The 21,751-nt window shown below is 37.1% G+C and overlaps 1 protein-coding gene across 1 annotated transcript; it reads right to left on the bottom strand.

The window, feature by feature from the left end:
• Window positions 1-5,676: 5,676 nt before the first annotated feature.
• On the bottom strand, window positions 5,677-20,007 carry mpp2a (MAGUK p55 scaffold protein 2a; the record flags this gene model as incomplete). Its single annotated transcript, XM_079817967.1, has 12 exons — window positions 5,677-6,195; window positions 6,286-6,414; window positions 7,784-7,986; window positions 9,488-9,649; window positions 9,746-9,814; window positions 10,355-10,457; window positions 10,665-10,796; window positions 12,575-12,802; window positions 14,660-14,815; window positions 14,908-15,060; window positions 17,404-17,504; window positions 19,977-20,007. The coding sequence occupies 12 exons, from the start codon at window positions 20,005-20,007 to the stop codon at window positions 6,019-6,021; spliced, it is 1,644 nt and encodes a 547-aa protein (XP_079674093.1). The 3' UTR covers window positions 5,677-6,018.
• Window positions 20,008-21,751: the final 1,744 nt, after the last annotated feature.

Genomic DNA, 21,751 nt, shown 5'->3' with positions numbered 1-21,751 from the left:
CCACTTTTCCACTGCATGGTACAGTTCGGTATGGCTCACTTTTTGGCGCTTTTCCACTGCATGGTGCGGTGCGGTTCGGTACGGCTCGGTACGTTTCACTTAAATAGTACCACCTTTTGTGACAGTGATATAGCGATTGAGACCCTAAACACATTGATAAATACAAGATTAGTTTACCCTTGTGCGCCGTCGAGCAAATCAAGTAATGTCATCGGCGCTTTGTTGTATGAGTGCCTATAAGACTCTCTTGTTTTTAGCAGTATTTTGTTTTGCTGCCATCATCTTCCTTTGAAACAAACTTCTTCTTGTAGTTAAAAACATCCACATGCCGAGAAGTAGAGGCGGCACAAATACAATGATCATTCTATAACCCCACCCATTTTAAAACGGTGCTAACAGCAGTGGAAAACCAAACCAAGCCAAAGCGAGCCGTGCCATGCCATGCCGAACCGAGTCGTACCACGCAGTGGAAAAGCGAAGCGAATAGCAAGCTGAGCCGTACTATACCTAGCCATACCAAGCGTTACCATGCAGTGGAAAAGCGCTATTTGTAGGGCAAAAAGGCAGTTGCTAACAAGTGGATAAATGGGATTACAGAGGCTGTCGGGGAGATTAAACATCATCACGTCATAAAGGTAAGTTCAGTCAGCTTTTACAGCCTCATTATGCTCATAACTGTGCTCTTATAAACTAGTCAAACTCCAACGTTCTGGGAAAATGTTTTTAGATATAAAACTGAAAGAGTTATCGGAAGCTTAGTGGTGGCGATGTTCAAGTCGTGGGACAATGGTGTCATTCAGTCTTTTTACTTTTTCTGGCGAATGCATTTAGACTTCAAAATTCATAAAAGTTGTGTAAAATAATCTTGATGGACAAAGTATCATAAGGGCCTATAGGTCTTACATGCCTTGGATAAACAAACTTTCGATAAACTTTCTCTAAACAATAAACTTTTAAAGCTGCATTAAAGCTACACTGTGTAACTTTTTTAGTTTATTCTTGGCTAAAAACACTTAGTTCTTTCAAAAATATGTGCTCATTAATGTATATTTACTTCTTTCAAGTAATGAAGTATTCTCGTAAGTTTATAATATGCCATTGAAAATACATACGGGTGAGGGGTTCGAATGCCGGTCGCCATGTTGCCCCTCCATCTTGAAAGTACATTAGCCAAAGAGGGACATACCCGTGAATTCAAGCTTCGCCTTTCGCGTTTTAACACTCGATGGCACCGTGTCGAATGTGGACGAGGTCGAACTGGAAGCCATGTTAATCTTGGACTAAATCGGCCACCGTAGGAGTTAAAACGAAATCGGAATTGAGAGGAACAGAAACTAATATTCACTGGATGGTCATATACCTTTTCAACGCTAAATGGGGGAAAATATCACACAGTGTAGCTTTAATGAAAAAGCCATTATTGTCAGCAAAGATCATATTACTTGGTGGATGGTAGACAGAAACAAGATATTCAGCAATGTTTATCTAGGATACCTTGATAGTAGATGTTGTTGGTCAGATCTTAAAGTGAAGCGATGATCATTGTGCTGCTCTGAGCAATTTGGCGTACAGCCGCTGAAGTGATAGGCCTAAATTTGTGATACAAACTCTGGCCTCTGCTGGTGAAACTGATCAACACAAATTCATGCGAAAATTTACTGTGACTGTGATAAGAGAATTTATGAGCTGACCTGAATTTATAGGTATATATATATATATATACCTATATACCTATATATATATATATCTCAAGACAATTCTGAAATGTCTTACTCAAAATTCATTCATATCCCTTAATAACTTGCAGGTTTATATGGAAGTGCTATTTTAGTGACATCCATATTTTAAAAATTTAGCAACGAGTGGCATAGAAGCAAGAAGCATTCAAAGCCAGTGTGTCCAAAACTTCAGGGACTTATCCACATACACAAATACCACAAAGGCATAATCAAAGTAAATGTCCTTCACTAGGTCACATTTAGATGATCATCTTCACTAGCCTAGAAATCTAGATGCACCCTAGCGGCAGAACATTTATTTTGCAGCGAGTGTAGTCTAGCAACTCTCGGTAGACCTGAGAGCTGGAAAAACCAAACTCTGGTCAGGCCAATCACAGCGTGTGTAGAGTCGGTGGGCGGGCTTAACATAATGACGGCACGTCACGGCAGAGTTGTGGAGGTTCTGCGTGCTACTCGTAAACAAAGAAGCTTTCGAACAGTGGCCTTTTGAATCGGCTTTGGCCGCGACTCTTGAACACTTGGAGTTAAGCTTTTCTTTGAGAAAAGAACAAAGAACGGCACTGAAGTCATTCTTAAGCAAAGAAGATGTGTTCGAAGTTTTGCCTACCAGATACGGCGAAAGTCTATCAACTAACGTTAGCTCGGCTTCACCTTCTTCTTCGCTCTGGTTGGTTGTGGTGCTCATGGCGCTATCCAATTGCGTGCAGAGGGAATTTGAAAGACAACCGTTCATCCCGCCCCTCGGATTGAGCCCTGTCACTGGTGAGTTTCCAGACCCAACATCTTGATGTGGGTCTGGCTTGTCAGACTACATCTTCACTATATTGCCAAAAGTATTGGGACACCCCTCCAAATCAATGAATTCAGGTGTTCCAATCACATCCATGGCCACAGATGTATAAAATCAAGCACCTAGGCATGCAGACGCTTCTGCAAACATTTGTGAAAGAATGGGTCGTTCTCAGGAGCTCAGTGAATTCAAGCGTGGTACCGTGATAGGTTGCCACCTATGCAATAAGTCCATTCGTGAAATTTCCTAACTACTAAATATTCCATGGTCAACTGTTAGTGGTATTATAAAAAAGTGGAAGCACTTGGGAACAACAGCAACTCAGCCACGAAGTGGTAGGCCACGTAAAAATCACATAGTGGGGTCAGCGCATGCTGAGGCGCACAGTGCGCAGAAGTCGCCAACTTTCTGCATATATAGCTACAGACCTCCAAACTTTGAGTGGCCTTCAGATTAGAACAGTGCGTAAATAGCTTCATGGAATGGGTTTCCATGGCCAAGCAGCTGCATCCAATCCTTACATCACCAAGTACAAAGCAAAGTGTCGGATACAGTGGTGTGAAACACGCCACCACTGGGGTCTAGAGTAGAGATGTGTTCTCTGCAGTGATAAATCACACTTCTCTGTCTGGCAATCCGATGGATGAGTCTGGGTTTGGCAGTTGCCAGGAGAACGGTACTTGCCTGACTACATTGTGCCAAAGTTTGGTAGAGGGGGGATTATGGTGTGGGGTTGTTTTTCAGGGGTTGGGCTAGACCCCTTAGTTCCAGTGAAAGGAACTGTTAATGCTTCAGCATACCAAGACATTTTGCAGAATTTCATGCTCTCAAATTTGTGGGAACAGTTTGGGGATGGCCCCTTCCTGTTCCAACATGACTGCGCACCAGTGCACAAAGCAAGGTCCATAAAGACATGGCTGAGCGAGTTTGGTGTAGAGGAACTTGACTGGCCTGCACAGAGTCCTGACCTCAACCTGACAGAACACCTTTGGGATGAATTAGAGCGCACACTGCAAACCAGGCCTTCTGGTCCAACATCAGTGCCTGACCTCACAACTGCGCTTCTACAACAATGGTCAAAAATTCCCATAAACACACTCCTAAACCTTGTGGAAAGCCTTCCCAGAGGAGTTGAAGCTATTATAGCTGTGAGGGGTGGGCCAACTTCATATTAAACCCTGCAGATAAAGAATGGGATGTCATTAAAGTTCTTGTCCATGTAAAGGCAGACATCCCAACACTTTTTTGAATGAAGTCTGGTTCTTGCCTTTATGGAATCAGTGTCAATTTAGACAGTCAAGTTCATCTATCAGCAATACAGATTTACAGCCAAAAGGTGTATAAAATATAGTTAATATTTTTTTGGTACTTTGATGGTGAAAGTCATGCAATTACCGGTAGTCATTCATTTTTTCAAACATTATTTCTCCAAATATTTTATTTCAGATATCAGGCAATTTACAGATTGTTCTTCTAATCAAACACTGAATTTTGAAACATGACTACTATACAGTATCTGCCTCTAGCTTATACCATGATATTTAGAAAATGTAATATCAATATCAAAACTAAAATCCAAATTCAAACACCTTACACCTAGATATAAACAATAGCTGCCAGTATTCAAGCCAAACACCATTGGCATGAATGGTAATTGGTGAATATAAATTAGCACTTGAATTAAGTTTGTTCATAATAAAAAGTAGAGAGGATTTGCCTGTAAGAAAAAGAGATATTTTCATCCAGTAAGCATGTACAGCATTATAATAAATATGTCGTGATGTTTTCAGTGAATAAGAGCAGATACACAGATACATGCAGTGACGACATTTTACACCGACAGCATTTTCATAGATATCTATATAAAAGGTCTTAATGTCATGCTCTAGCACCGTTCTTGCTTTCAATTCACAGATTTGTTTCTAATTAGGGTGTAAACAGGATGTTTGGTCCTTCAACTTTAAAAAAAAAAAGTATTGCCACATTTTTTATGTAGTATGTAAATATAGTTGACTATGGTTGATATGGTGATCTACAAAAGCAACTATCAGAAATCAAATCATGACTGCATTCAGTGACACCTTCTGCACAAATTGTGAGTGCAAAATATGATCTGCCTGCTGTTTCTATTTCTCATGCCCCTATCAGTGTGTGCCCTCAGTGTCTAAATAGGATCACATTTCCATATATTCCTGCCCCCCCCAAAAAACAACAAAAAATAGTGCTGTAATGTGGATGTTTAAGAAACAAACTGTACAAAAGTCATGTGCCTGACGCAACAATAGGAGCTAAAGCAAAATAGAGCCTTATAATAAAAATATAATTCAGAGATGAAACACTGTCCAATCATCTACCATCTATATCATCACTATTAATGTACTCAAAAATCAAAACTATTAACAAAATATAAGTAAAAATACAAACTTCACTGCAAAAACATAACTTGATAAATGTACGTGATAAGCAAATCTGCAAAACACTTTTCAGAGAATATATACTATCGTTCAAAAGTTTGAAGATTTTGTTTTTTGAAAGTTTTTATGCTCAAGGCTGAATTCATTTGATCAAAAAGACAGTACAAAGAGTAATATTGTACAACATTAAGAAATATTTCTTTATTATCAATGTTGAAAACAGTTGTGCTGCTTCATATTTTTGTGGAAACCGTGATGCATTTTTTCATTTTTTGATGAATAGAAAGTAAAAAAAAAAAAAAAAAACATTTATTGGAAACCGAAATGTTTAGTAATATTACAAGTGTTTTTTTACTGTCACTTTTGATCAATTTAATGCATCCTTGCTGAATAAAATGATTAATTTCTTTTAAAAAAAACTGACCTCAAACTTTTGAACAGAAGTATATTGAATATATTATATTGTTTATAATATATTTATAAAAAAAATTGGTTTAACCATAAATCTTATCACATTTTGAGTTTATGCTTAAACTAACAAAAAACAATTAGAAAATTTGGCTAATAATCAAATTGTTAATGATTAATTAAAGATATATTATACAAAATATAGTTTTATCTTACACAATTTTGTATCTGAAGTACATTTATCTTATTATGGGATTATTATTTTTAATCTAAATCATTGAAGAATGTTTAGATATTTTTACTGGACAAAAAAAAAAAAAAACTGATTAAGACATCTTTTTTTGTATGTAAAATAAAAAAAAATTACCTTTAATTTCAAAATGTATTTGAACAGAAATGTTAATGCTCATGCTGTAAACAAAAAGATTTTGAGACAAAGACTGTGGCTAAATTCTGACAAGATATTCTGGTTTTGAGGTTTTTTTCATGATGTAGCTGTGTTTATAAAGGGTAGACAGTGATTTCACAGACACACTCACACCTGCACACATATAAAAGACGGATCTCTCTGATCAGTGTACACCCTTGGAACGAGGTTGATGATATAAACCGGGTAGCACTGATATAAAGTGTCACATGAAACATCCAACAGTTGCTATACTGAGCTCTAAAAGACCCACCCAACCGGAACCCACTGCTGAGCTCCTTTTAACTGCTCTAAGGAGGATTTGAGGGTCCTGTACACCTGTTCCAAATCGTCATTCACTACGGTGAGGTCGAAGTAGTGTCCGTACACTCTTTCAATCTTGGCACTCTCATCCACTGTCCTCTTTAGCTCTGCGTCCTGTTAAAAAAAAAAAGAAAATTTTAGGGTGGTCAAAACCAGATTTTCATGAGAACCAAGTTTAGTAAACAGCTACTGAGTGGGACTTACTGTTCGTAGTTTGGTCGCCAGTCCTGCCTCGATCCCAGATCTGTTCATGTCCTTAAGCACCTCAAACTCAGGGGCTTTGATAAACACCACATATGGCAAAAACTCGGATGTCCTGAGGACTTTTAGGGCCTATGGCAAAAAAAATAAAAATTCTGAATCAAACCCTGGTTTTCATGAACTACTCCAAAACAGCATCATATACTTATACTAGTTACAATAGAGAGTCTTTGCAGAGATGTTTTAGAAGAATCATTTTCTTAGTGTGAAGATCAATGGATGTTAAAGGTTCTTCATGGAACTATCTATGCCAATAAAGAACTTTTATTTTTTATAGTTTATGGAATATCATCGATGTTGCATTATGCTGTCTGTAGTTAGAAAGCCAGAGACTTTAGTATGGGGAACACATTCACTATTAACTACGACTTTTGCCTCAATAAACTCCTAATTTACTGCGTATTAATATTAATAGTAGTATTTGTAGCGTTTAAGTTTGGGCATTGTGTAGGATTGAGGGATGTAGAATATGGTCATGCACAATAAGGCATTAATATGTGCTTTATAAGTGCTAATAAACAGCCAATATCCTAGTAATATGCATGTTAAAGGGATAGTTCACCCAAAAACGAAATTTGTATGTTTATCTGCTTACCCCCAGGGCATCCAAGATGTAGGTGTCTTTGTTTCTTCAGTAGAACACAAATGAAGATTTTTAACTCCAACTGTTGCAATGTGATAGTCGTATTATGCATGTCAATGGGGATATTTTAGCGTATGAGAGCAATGAGAGTAAAAACACATAGACAAACGATCCTTATTAAACCATGCGGCTCGTGGCGACACATTGATGTCTTAAGACACGCAACGATTGGTTTCTGCGAGTAACCGAACAGTATTTATGTAATTTTTTTACCTCTTATCAGACATCTAGTATTCCCAGCGCCATAACTTCCGGCGAATAAGGTCAAAATACTGGCGCGATCAAAGATATATATATACGTAGGTGCCTCATTCGACCGTTCCGCGCAGGCACTAATGAGGAGTCTATGTATATATCTATGATCACACCGGTATTTTGCATGTATTTTGACCTTATTCACCGGTAGTGATGGTGCGGGGACAGCTGATGCAGAGCCATAGAAAAAAATGAAATACATTTTTAAATATGGATATTTTTCTTACACAAACGCTTCAGAAGGCCTTTATTAACACCCCGGAGCCGCGTGGAGCACGTTATTTGACGGACAGATGCATTTTTTATGTACTTCAAAAACCAAGCAACTATTACTGCCATTATAATGCTTGGATTAGCCTGGACTTTTTTAATATAACTCAGATTTTATTTGTCTGAAAGAAGAATGTCATATACACCTAGGATGACTTGAGGGTGAGTAAATCATGGGCTAATTTTCATTTTTGGGTGAACTATTCCTTTAATAAGCAACTAGTCAATAGCAAGAATTGAACCCTAAAATAAAGGGTTACAGAGGACCCTTACCTGTGGGTTGACGTCCAGGATGCAGATGCGTCCAGCCTCCACTACTTCATGGATGGAGTCCATCTTGGTGCCATAGAGGTTACCATCATATTCACCATGTTCAAGGTAGTGGCCAGCTTTAATATCAGCTTCCATCTTACTCCGGGATGTGAAGGCATACATCATATTCTCTTTGTCTGCTGATTTGGGCTTCCAAGAGGTGTCTGTGGACATTTACAAGAACAGTCCAGTGAACATCAGATGATTCTTTATTTTCTGTTTATTAACAGATTAAAGGCACATTTTCTCCCGAGAAAAAAAAAACTCTCACACTAAAGGGAAGAAATAGACTGCATTCAGACTGTCAGTTTTTGGGATTGACTACGGTCTCGAAATGTCTCGTTCGAACAGCAACTCACAGGAACGTCTGGAATACTGTCTGTATGAACGTGCAACGGGAGTCAAGCCTGTATTCTTTTATCAGTACCATAGCGACGCTACAGTGACCAAAGTAATATCAAAGATGGCAACGTCCATAAATATGTTTATCTGCTTACCCCCAGGGCATCCAATCTGAAAAGTCTTCTCACTTTTGACACGACAAGGGACCGGTTGTATAAACATAGCCGCTAAGTTAAGACTTAAGAACTAGCTTGAAAAACTAGCAATTAGTCAGGGCTAATCAGTCTTTCTTTTTGGATTCAAATTAAACCAATCTACCTTTTCATGTAACTGACTTAAAATAGTTATGACCAGTCTTGAAGAAAAAAAATTTGATGACTTACTTGTAAGACTAGTCTACTCAGTTTATGCAACCGGCCCAAGAGTTCAATCAAGCAGCGAATTCATCGGTGAAACTTTCATTAACGGACAGCAACTTAGGCGTAAGTTCAATAATGAGTGTGCACATATTGTGAATTCATTTAATAAACGTAGTTACCTAGCTTTCCTGGTAGCCTTCAGTAAATTCATTAAAATATAAATACCAGTTGACCATCTGTTTTTTCATTCTTTGATGAACAGAACATTTTTTGTAACATTATAAATGTTTTACTGTCCCTTTTGATTAATTTAATGCATCCTTGCTGAATAAAATGATTAAATTCTTTTTTTAAATTCCTCAAAGTAGAAGTATATTGAATATATTGTTTATAATATATTGGTTTAACCATAAATCTAGCTAAATTAGTTTATGCTTAAACTAACAAAAAACTATTTGCTAATGGGGTATCAAATTATTAATTATTAATTAAAGATATATTCGACAAAATACAGTTTTGTCTTGCACATTTTTCTTATTAAGGGATTATTCTTTTTATCTAAATCATTGAAGAATGTTTACATATGTTTAATGGACAAAAAACATTAAGACTAATCTTTTTGTATGTAAAATTCAATGTTTTTCAACAGAAATGTAAATGCTCATGCTGTAGACAAACAGATTTTGAGACAAAGACTGTGGCTAAATTCTGACAGAAGATATTCTGGGTTTTGCGGTTTGTTTCATGATGTAAGAAAATTTCATAAAAAATATAAATACCAGTTGACCCTATGTTTATTTTCTTCACTGACGAAAATCAAAAGATAATCAAAAGAGGGAAGAGATACAGGAAAGAAAGAGAGAAGCTGAAGCAAGCTTTGGGACCTCAGTATTTATAAAACCCTGTGTATGGCCCTGGTCTGAAACCCCCTAAAACGGAGAACTGATACACCGAGAAGACTCACAGGGGATGGTGGTGCCGTAGTGCTGAGGGTCTGACACTAGCAGCTTATTCTTCAGACTTCGTCTGCCCACTCCAGGTGCACCAATCAGAATCAGAGTCTTCCTGCGGAACGGGGGGACTTTTGCAACCTCCTCATAGATCAGCAACTCATGCCTGTCAAAATCTGCCAGGGAATAAAAGGGGAAAAAATTAAACAAAATATAACACGTTTTTTGAGTTTCAAAAGATGTGCATTTGAAGAAAAAGAAGCATTCCAAACCAGCATTCTTTGTAGTTAGATACATCATTTTCTTCTTCTTCTTGCCAACCATTCCAGTGCAGAGATTGGCTGCAATACACAGTGATATTATTTTTAGATACAAATATTTACAGCATTATCGAACCTTAACATAAGTTTGCACTTGCATTGTTTGCATTGCTGTGGTGCGAAGTCAACAGTCTGAAGAAGAAAAGTTCCATTGGTGCCCTTTTATAAAGGCAGAGAGTTAACGCTATTCATGCACTAGAACGCCATTGACATGTCTGTTTTCTGTTTTCTCTTTTTCTGCTGATCTGCTCCACACTTTGAGAACCACTGGATTAGACATTGTAATGGTTCATATCAAATCCACCAGGGGGCAGTATATACAAATCAACCATTCAGTAGAGTAGATTTAAAAACAGTTGAAAGAAATTAATACTTGTATTCAGCAAGGCCAAGGATACATTAAATTGATCAAAATGGTTTCTACAACAATATTAAGCAGCACAACTGTTTTCAACATTGATAATGAGAAATTATTCTTGAGCAGCTAATCATTATATTAGAATGATTTTTGAAGGATCATGTGACACTGAAGACTTAATCCATATATTTATATTTGAGCACCTGCTTGTGACAGCTCAACATCTCTCTTCACAAAAGCTTTCCTCTTCTCCTCCAGAAGTTGACTGGGAATCAGGCCAGCACTACCTCCCTCTACACGACGTGCCTGCAAAGATATATGACTCTAAATTACAGCTTTCAGAGGCAAATATTGTTCTAACATTGTTCTATATCATAAACAAACATATTTTTGTGTGCTTGTTAGAAATTTTAAAGAGAGATCTTACATTTTAAATGAAAAGAAGACGTGACTTTAAAAGGTAAATTAACTATCTGGCATGTCATTGTAGTGCTTCTAAGTTGACCAACCAACCTGCCACCAGTTCACATCTTCCTGGTTAACAATCTGCAGAATGTCTCCACTTGAGAACATTAGTCCCGCCTCCTTGCAAGGGACGAGGTTGTCATTGGCAGGGTCATAATCAAAATGGCACTTTACAAAAACCTGTAGAGACAAGGATGAGAGTGATTCTGGCTGAAATATAGTTAACATTAAAGTTATTATTTTCATTCGAAAATTGAAAATTATTCAAAACATATATGTGACCCTGGACCACAAAACCAGTCATAAGTCGCACGGGTATATTTGTGGCAATAGCCAACAATACATTGTATGGGTTTCTTTTATGCCAAAAATCATTAGGATATTTTCCATGAAGATATTTTGAAAATGTCCTTATTATCTCCGTATTATTAGTAGTAATATAGTAATATGCATTGCTAAAGACTTTATTTGGGCAACTTTAAAAGGCGATTTTCTCAATATTTAGCCTTTTTTGAACCCCAAGATTCCAGATTTTAAGATAGTTGTATCTCGGCCAAATATTGTCACATTCAGCTTTCAAATTATGTGTAAATATCAATTTAAAAAAATTGACCCGTATGACTGGTTTTGTGGCCCAGGGTCACATATAATAAACAGCGTCAGTTTTAGTTATTCTAAGGCAACCCTCTACAATGCGAGTAAAACACTCGCATATGCGAGTAAATCGTCACTCTGGGCGATTAAATCATATCTATCATTAGCCATTGGTTAATAAATTCTCAGATTTTACTCGCCAGTGTGTGTGTTAGATAAATACATTGGTTAATAAATTCTCAGATTTTACTTGCCAGTGTGTGTGTTAGATAAATATATTTTTACTCGCTGAACACTGAATGAGTGCTTGAGAGTTTCGCTCTTGTCAAGCGATCTATACGATTTCAAATCAGTCATCTGACGACTGACGTACCATGAACTCTAGTGTGAAGAACTCCATCGCTTTGCTGAGCGCGTTTCTCACACACACATGCGCGCTACATATCACGCAAAATCGACGGGCTACATGTTAACAATATTCTTTTAACAGTTTTAGTTCTAATTACTAAAGTTCTATCATTATATAGTGCTTGATTATCACAATATTATAACATAGTCGAATGCTGACTGATGTTAAGCATGTACGTTCAGATATTTAAAAAGCTGTGCCATTTTACAAAGATATTGATACATTTGGTGGTATATATATATATATAGTATAATATATAATATAATATAATATAATATAATATAATATAATATAATATAATATAATATAATATAATATAATATAATATAATATAATATAATATAATATAATATAATATAATATAATATAATATAATATAATAATATAATATAATATAACATAATATAATATAATAAATATAATATAATAAAGTAAATCAGTCTGGCGACTAAACAAAAAAATTTACTAGCCAAAGGCGATTGTATTGCCAAGGTGTGCGTAGAGGGTTGTAAGGCCTTTAACCTAAAATGCCCAGCCCATTTGAAAGTTAAAATGATACATCCAATCAAACAACAATATAAACGTAGTCTGGACAGATGATAGGATCAAAAGGCAATAGTAAAAATGCTGGAAGTGTCTGCTGAGACCGTCTATAACAAGCTTCTACCTTCCAGCTCATGATCCTGTCTGCTCTCACAGTAAACACATCTGGCTTTAACTGAGAGCGAGATGCTGCGCTCACTCCTTCCTCTGGTATCCATGACAACCACAAAAGAGCAGCAGAGAAAAACAAGAGGAAAGTAGGCAGCAGTGATGTGCGTATATGGAGCCACCAAAACCACTGGTCACCTGAGACATAATACCAGGTGTGAACGGGGTCGCTGATGCCCTACGCACGCACGTACCCTGGCAGTGAGACTCTGAACATGCCCCGTTCTGTATTTAGGGATGGTACCTGTCTCGGGGGATGTGGCTCCTGGTAGCTGGGTAGGATTTTGAGCACCACACTGCCGCTGGCCTCCTGCAGCATCTCCTGCAGCACACGAGGGTCGTCACCCACCTCTCTCCCATTCACCTCTTTGATGATGTCACCCACGTGGAGCAGACCCTGCTGGTCGATCATACCCCCGTGGAGAATACGTGCAATCACCAGCTCTCCGTTCTCAATACGGAACGTCACACCCTGACACAACAACATTACATGAAGTCAGAAACTAGTAGTCAAAATATTTAAGCACAATTTGAATTCCCATGACTTTACTATGACATTTTTATATTAAAGTACTATTTTAGAGCAAAGCATACCAACAAAAACTGTATATTCACTGTAGAATTTCATATAATTTCATACATTCTGTATTGTGTAAAGTGTTACAGAAATAAAGGTGACTTGACTTGTATGCATATTCAGTATATATTTACAAAATAAACAAATGCAAGGGTCAAAAATGGATTTGTTTCTCAGAACATTGAGTTTCGATTTCTAAGTGATCATGTTTTCACACATGATCATTGTGTGTAGGTAATTGGAAAATGATTGTGGCATTTCAAATGCAGTGTTTTCTAAATGAAACACAAGAGCTGTTAGTTTTAAATGATGTGTCTGATGTAGAGAACTGTGTTTAGCATTTTACAAAAAGTTTGTTTAAAGTGGTCATGAATTGAGAAATCAACTTTCCCTTGAGCTTTTAATATATATAAAAGTTCAGCGTGATATAAGAATATCCTGTAAGTTTCGGAGCTGAAAATGTCCTTGTTAGTCAAAGAAAAGCTTTTATGGACACCAGGCCCAGCAAACGCGCAATCTCAGAATGTGCCAAGCTCTGATGTCAGAGTGTGGAGAAGCACCGCCTCAACAGAAGAAGAAGAATGCCTGATTCTGTAGCCCCGCCCATGACTCGTGCAAGAAATGCAATATAAATAATATGGGGCTTCGCTACCGAGCAATAAACATGCAGAAGATAGCAAGATATTGCGCTGTGCCTGGTTGTGGAAGAACACAGTCGCTGGATAAGCTTCCTTCGGATTCTAATATTAGGAATGTGTGGTTGAACTTTATTTTTAATGAAGATCCAGCTCACGTGAGGAAGACATTGCGCGTTTGTTCCTTCATTTCACCACGGATTCGTTTGTAAACAAGAGACTGGATTTGCAGACAGGATGAGATTACATGAATGAATGAAGACTCACACTTATGTGAGTAAAACATTTGTTGTATATGTGATAGTATTGCATTGTTACAGACTGTTTGATATTGATTATGTGTACGTGTCTAACTGAACATAACTAAGCTGAGGTGTTGTAGTGAAATTTCTTGATGTGCGTTGTTCACACTCGACTTGATATTTGAAGGAAAAATACAAATCGCAGAAGTTTTGATCATGCTGATTTGTCTGACTCTGCAGTGAGGCTTGTGCGTGTGTGTTGATGAGAGATAAATCATTGTGTTTGTTTGATAAAGACATTTTGCGAGCCCTGTGGGCGAATCATCATTCCGGTTGCTGTTTTCCCACACGCTTTCAAAACAATTCCTCACATGTACTCACGGGGGAGAAGGAGCTCATTATAATATGCCAAGCTTATCCAATCATAGCAGTGGGCGTTTACTTCCAAGTCTTCAGTGCGGCACACCCATAAAAACCGAGCGTTCCATGAGAGAGGCTCAAAACGAGGGTAGAAAATAGCCTATTACTTATTCATTATGTTGTGTTTGAATGTAAAAACCACGCAAACGTCATTAGTTGGCCTTAGTCAACAGTATAAAAAAAATTAAAAAGCCAGTTCATGACCCCTTTAATAATTGCAAACTGAGTGTAAAGCAGATAAATTGCTTGCAGTTTTGCAGACTTGGTCTGAAGATTAGGCACATGAGTGAATGGGGCTCAAGTACCACTTTTAGTGTTTAAGCATTTTTTAAAAACTTCATATTTTAGAGCAGAGCATGACCCTAAATTTGATTTAATCCTTTTGTTTAATATAATATTTTAATATAGCATTATTATTATATACAAATAAAAATATACACAGAATACAGTCTCACCAAGTGCTCTCCAGCCACTTTGCGGATGCCCACCATCCGGATAGCATCAGCTGGCACCGGTACGCTGTTGATGGGCGGCTCCATGAAAGCGCAGGGGCTCGGGGGCGGAGTCTCACACGTCTGAGAGGCCACAGAGTCATGGGTCTCCAACAGAGACTGATCATCAAAAGCATAGTCTGTCAGCCATTAATCAGACTGTGTATTAATGTCATTTCATTTCACAGTTTTGTTGAGCTGCAGCTGGGTACCTGGAAGTGCGGCTGGTTGAGAATGCGTGACAGCTCTGCGGCGGTGTTGCTGTGGTGTGTAAAGGGGCTCAACTCTCTCAGGATGTCCTGCACCAGCTCCACATTATTGTCCCTCACGGCCTCCAGTCGTGTCTCCTCCAGACTCTCTGCACTCTGGGAGATCATTCAGGTTTTAAACAACATATTAATCATCGGTTAGTAGTTTGTTTTCCATGAATGCTTAATTTGCTGCCATTGACATTTAATTAATTAAATTTTTTATTGACATAATATATGTGTGTGCACGGTGCATAATTATTATGTATATTTTAATACACACATACATGTATATATTTAAGAAAAATTTGTTATATTTGTATATAAAATATTTACAGTTGTATATAATATAGTATATGCAGTATATACAATGTAGTGTGAAGTATATATGCAAATATTTATTAAATATATACATGTATGTGTGTATTCAAATATTCATAATAATTATACACATTACGCACACATATATTATGTAAACACAAACTTTTAATTGATTTAACAGCACTAATATAAAGACATTTATCATTCATGTATTTACTCTAACTCATTATTTGCAATTTACTCAATTATGGCTGTGTGTATCCCAGTGTTTCTTACACAAAGAGGTTGTAATGTTTACCAAGATCCATCCCCATACAGGATAATATATTTTTAGCCACTAAATCAATATGTCTCACCCTTTATTTTCATCTCTCATATCTCACCATGGACTTGCATTCTATTGTTTCATACAAAACACCTTGCATCTCAGTTATCGATTGTAGGAAAAATTACCTCAAAGGAGATGGGTATTAATATTACTGTAATATTGTTGCAGTGTTTGTCTTGTTTAAAACGCTGATTGTTATGTACATTGTAATGGACAGTTTTTTTCATAGTGGATGCCTTTAGATATAGGTAAAATTATAAAATAATTGTTGAATAGCCCCTTAAAGGTATGGTAGGTAAGAATGATCTAAAACACTTTTGTCCAAATTTGTTTAAACTTTCTTTATCAATACATAATTAAAATTTAAGTACTCTGAAAAAGAGAGTATAAAAATTGAGTGACTCTAGACTTTTTAATCTGCAATAAACACCGCTCATTATTTTCCTTCGGGCCGAAACAAGAGATTGGCTTGGGCGACTGTCACTCTCTCTCGCTACCATGGCTACCACCGCTTTTGCTCCAGGATCTGCCCACATGCGCACGCCCCACTGTTGCCAAGTGGCGACTTCAAACACTGTTGCCGCGGGCTGTTTTTCATGTCCGCGGGTTGAAGCGACCCCAATTATGTGATATTTTGCCCCGGGATTTGCGAATTTTAGCAGGCAGCCCTACCAAAAAGACACATATTTTACCCCCCAAATTTTTACCAGAGAAACACGATTGGGCTTATTTTGGGCTAGTTTTGAGTAGCAATTGGGCGGATTTTGTTGTGAAAACCTGGCGCACCCGTTTGAGTTCAAGAGGCTGTATTTCTGCTGGACAGGTAATCTTTCATTTTGATTATACATTTTTTTGGTTTATGTCTTCATGAAGCATGTCTCACTAGCACACGTAGCTGCCTAATATAGCTAACATAACATTACTTAGCATAAAGTTACAATGTTATACACTTAGCGAACCATTAGTAGAGATGATAAATACTCAATATGCCTAGCTCAAGTTGATCGCTGTCGTGTTGAATTTCGCAAAATGTAACTTTAGATAACAAAATGCATGTGTAAAAGCTAGTACACCAAAGATAGTAAAAGGTGTACTTTTGTACATCCATACCAACTTTTTTTAGAACTAAGTTAGCTTTAGCTACTACCCTCTGTCTAAACTCTTTTACCATGTTCACCGGGAACTTTACCTGCACGTTTATTTCCGCCCTTGGTTTGTTTTTATATACTCTTTACTGATGTTTTTATCTTGTATCTGTGTGTGTCGTAGACACTGTGTTGTGTGTGTATTTTAAACTTTACCAGTATCGTTATTCTAGCTTGATAGTGAGTACTAAAAGACATCTTATTTGTTTATATTCATAATGATAAAGTTCGATTTTTTATTACATGTGATTCTGACATGATGTCACTACATGCACTTCTTCTCCGCTCGTCTCAGGTAAATAATGCGTCTTTCAGCTGAGCTGATCGTGGTCGGCATGGCGCGTTCATGTGTTTTGGGGGCGTGGCTTTGGAAAGAGCCCAGAAGGGAGAAGGTGGAGTGAATGGAAATAATGAGCTGTCTTTAAAACAGTCGTGAGAGGTCTACAGACACTAAATTTTTATACTTTCTTTTTCAGAGTACTTACATTTTAATTATGTATTGATATATAAAGAAAGTTTAAACAAATTTGGAAAAAAAGTTTTTTAACCAAATCTTACCTACCCTACCTTTAATAAGTGGGATGATGTACACTCTCTCTTTTTTTTCTGTGGTAGCAGCATGTTTGGGTCTGAAATTTTCCTACTGTATGCAGAAAGAAAACTGACCACAGGGCTCTCCATGATGCCCTTGAGGAAGATGAGGTCCAGGTCATTGGCAGTGGCGGAGCTGGTGCTGTCGCTCAGGGTGTCCAGCACCTGCGGCACTGCTGGGGGGGAAAGAGAGACCGGATTATACAGCTGCTTTCTTATGAGATACTGTGCTCTTTGATCAAACACAAACTCACACAATCTGTTATATACTTATATCTTCACATATGGACAATATTATGCCTTTTTAAAAGTACATTTCAATTGTATATAAATATGATCTATATTTGAATCCGTTTTTTTACCAGACATTTGCCACATTACATTTGTGTTAGGCCAGTAAGAAAGATTACTTGAACTATGCCTTCAACTATTGAAATTTGACTGGGAGTGTATATAATATGATGTAGAGGGTTTAAACTATAAGACTGGCCTTTAAGGGTAGATCACAGCCCCTTAATCTATGAGTTTCATCAGAATCACACAGTATGTATTGGCAGATACTACAGGGCAAGAAAATGTCAAGTGGACCTCTAGGGCTAGGCCATGATATCACTAAAGCTGGGTATCCCTGTGTCTGTGCTAGCCATCTTTGGCACAAGTGTGTCGACGTTTATAAGCACAGCACCAGGAAAATCCTCACCACAAACTATAAACCTTCCCTCAATGATTTCTTTAATTCATCTATTGTGATCTGTACTGTTTCTCTCGACTTCAAATTCTTAGAATGATTTAAACAACTTGTGTCGTGGCTACTGTTTACGCCAAAGGCACAATACAACACGAGTTTGCCGTACTGACGCTAAGCCATCTGCATTAGGGTCCAAAAATATATGCCGTACATAAATGCTTTTGTATTAGATGGAAGTTTGTTATCTCGTTATTGAATCTTTTTGGGGGGTTTCTCCCAGGGGTTGATTCTCATTAACATTTGGAAACATTTCATCATGCATTCATCCTTTGTGTGGCAAATAAGTGCCAACATATTTCATTCTGTCTATTTAGAATGGACAAAATACTAGCTGTGACATTAAAATAAGCAAGACAAAGGAGTTGGCCATTTTATCATAAAAAATCAATGTAGGGCTGGGTTAAAAGTATTGATTCTATATCAATACCGATATTGATTCTTAAATCCCAAGAATCAATCGTTCAGTCTGTTTTCATCTGATGAATGAACAGAACTTTGAAGCGCCTCCCATCCAATAAATTGCAACAAGGTTTGTGATTTATTACTCCTGATGTCAAAGCAAATTGCAGCTTTCAAATTCTGTTAATTTTATTACGGAATTCACGCCATTAATGCAGCTTTGGCGCTCTTTAATGTGGCGTGAAAGATGGCTGTAGCCGCCTCAGATCAAGTGTGACCTGATCATCTCTTTACTAGCACAAAGTAAAAATGAATGAACATCAGAAGGTATGTTGAAAAATACAATTTACCGAAATCCGAATCATGTCACATGTAATTGCTCAATCGGTTTCAACCGCCGAAAGACATCAATAAAAAGGTGTGTAAACAATGTCACGTATGACACATTTACCTCAGAAAAGTCATCCAAAACTACATTTAACAAAAAACTACATTCAGCTAGAAAAATGTACTATAGAGAGGAGCATTTTTGCAAAAAAAAATATGCACTAATTGCATCATATGCATTGTATTTTTATTTAACTTGTTCTTCAATATTTAATGTATGTTTGAATAAATATGTCGTGTCAAGTCACCATATATTTTTTTAAAGTAAACTATTATATAATTATTATTATTATTATAATAAAAACATTCATTGTGTTTAATTTAAATGTAAGTAGCCTACAAATCAGTTCATTTGAACCTTTAATATTACACTCTAAAAAAATGCTGGGTTAAAAATAACCCAAGTTGGGTTGAAAATGGACTAACCCAGCAATTGGGTTGTTTTAACCCAGCGGTTGGGTTGCTTTAACCCAGAAATTGGGTTGTTTTAAGCAAAGCTTAAATGTTTGCTTAAAACAAGCCAATTGCTGGGTTAAAGCAACCCAATCGCTGGGTTAAAACAACCCAATTGCTGGGTTAGTCCATTTTCAACCCAACTTGGGTTATTTTTTAACCCAGCATTTTTTAGAGTGTACAGTGATGTACTAACTGGGGTTCCCTGTATAGTTTACACTTTCAGCATTAGTTGAGAGATATTTTTTCCCTTGAGGAAATGAATGTACTGTAGCCTACCAGACAGGCTTCAATTAATCGAAATTGAAGCGAAACCGAAAAGCGAAATCGAATTGCATGCTTGTGAATCCAAATCAAATCGTATTGTGGAATTTGTGTCAAAGCCCAGCCCTAAAAATATGTCACTAAACAAAAGTTTAATCTCATCACCGTTATTTCCATCACATAATGCTGTTGAACACAATACATCATTTGAAATAGTTTAAAATATCCACGACAGTTCAGAAAAAAATGGGGGGAAAAATCTCCTGTGATGCATGCATGTTCACTTTTGGACATTGTTATTGGACACATCAAATAAACTAGAGACAATGTGAAAAGTTTAAGAGTTACTTTATAAAAGCCCACAGGGCCAAAAACACTTTTAGATAAAAATACTTACCATGCTCTGTGCCGGTGGCTGCCACAGGCATGATGTTTGAAATCTGCAAATAAAGCATCAGAGAGAGAGACTTAACATTAATATCTTACAGCATCATTAGGACTAGAGGAAGCAAAGAAAATATGGGTATTAAAATAAGTGTAAAAGAGTGGGGCATTTACTAGTAATCTGTGGTTGCTATGGCGATATATACAATAAAACGAGACATGCAGTCTTTGTGTGCGTGTGTTAAGAAGCGGGAGGGTTAGAATGAATTGTTTTTTGAGGGGGGCTTAGATTCAGCCGTCTCCTCCTCCAAATGAAACAATGACAGGGAGCAGGTGCACAAGTCGCAGGAGGAGAGAGGGGAGATGGACCGTGGGCGTGACAGAAGTGCTGAAAGACTGAAAGGTTTTATATGCATTTCTTATACAACATAATTTGTTTTATTTATTTATTATTCTACTGTCAGATAGTTCTGTATAAACTGTATAACTGACTGTCCCAAGCAATAGATTAACCCCTCAGTCTCTTTCTTCCCATATAATAAAACAATTTCTAATAACCAAATCACTATTTCATGTCCATTTAATTACAGTTTTTCCTCAATCGCTTTGGCACATTTTTTAAAACAGTCTTAACATTCTCTAAACTGTAAGTGCAATTGTCACAACTGTTCGCTGGAACATCAGAACTATAGCATGTCTGCAAAATGTAATTACTCACCCAAAACATTTAATTCATGCTTCAAAATCTTGTTATTGTGTCAGTAAATTGGCAAATGCCACCAAAATGAAAAGTTGTTTTTTTTTCATTGTGTGAGCGATACTGGTCAAAATGTTTAGATGTTTTTTCACCATGGAAATATTTGTTCCATATTTCATCTTTTTTATTTATTTTACTTTTTTGTTGACACTAACTCAGTTTCACTGAGAATCAACTCATCAGTTGATCGTGTGCCATGTGCATTTAGTCATTGTGCAGATTGTAGACAATTGTAACTCTTTTGCACACATGTGCCAAAACACATGCAATTTGCTTAAATCAATAAGACATTCTAATCTGATGAGAACAAGAAACTAATTGTTCATAGATCTGAACTTATTGTATTGAGAAAAAGGTCTCATTTGAGAATTGAGCCAAAGCAATTGAGAAAAACTGTAAAAGGATAGACAGACAGATAGATAGATAGACAGACAGATAGATACATAGACAGACAGACATATAGATAATAGAAAGATAGACGGATGGATGGATAGATGGATGGATAGACAGACATATAGACCAACAGACATTGGGACAGTATGGAAAACGTAAAAAAAAAAAAAAGTGATTTCTAAATTTACTTTGACTTGTATTTCATTGCAGACAATATGAACACAAAATATTTCATGTTTTGTCTGGTCAACTTCATGTAATTTGTAAATATGCATCCTTTCCTGTCATTCAGACCTGCAAAACATTTTAAAAAAAGTTGGGACAGTAAAGCATTTACCACTTTGTAATGTTGCCATTACTTTTCACAACACTTAAAAGACGTTTAGGGACTGAAGACACAAAGTGATGAAGTGTTTCAGGTGTAATTTTGTCCCATTCCTCCTGCAAACAAGTCTTAAGGTGGGCAACAGTACGGGGTCTTCGTTGTCGCATTTTGCGCGTCAAAATGCGCCACACATTCTCTATTGGAGACAGGTCGGGACTGCAGGCAGGCCAGTCAAGTACCCGTACCCTCTTCCTCTGCAACCAGGACTTTGTAATGTGTGCAGAATGTGGTTTTGCATTGTCTTGTTGAAATA

The sequence above is a fragment of the Gobio gobio genome (genome assembly GCF_949357685.1).
Source record: "Gobio gobio genome assembly, chromosome: 1".
NCBI classification, from domain to species: Eukaryota; Metazoa; Chordata; class Actinopteri; order Cypriniformes; family Gobionidae; genus Gobio; species Gobio gobio.
This window is presented reverse-complemented; position numbering and strand designations above follow the sequence as displayed.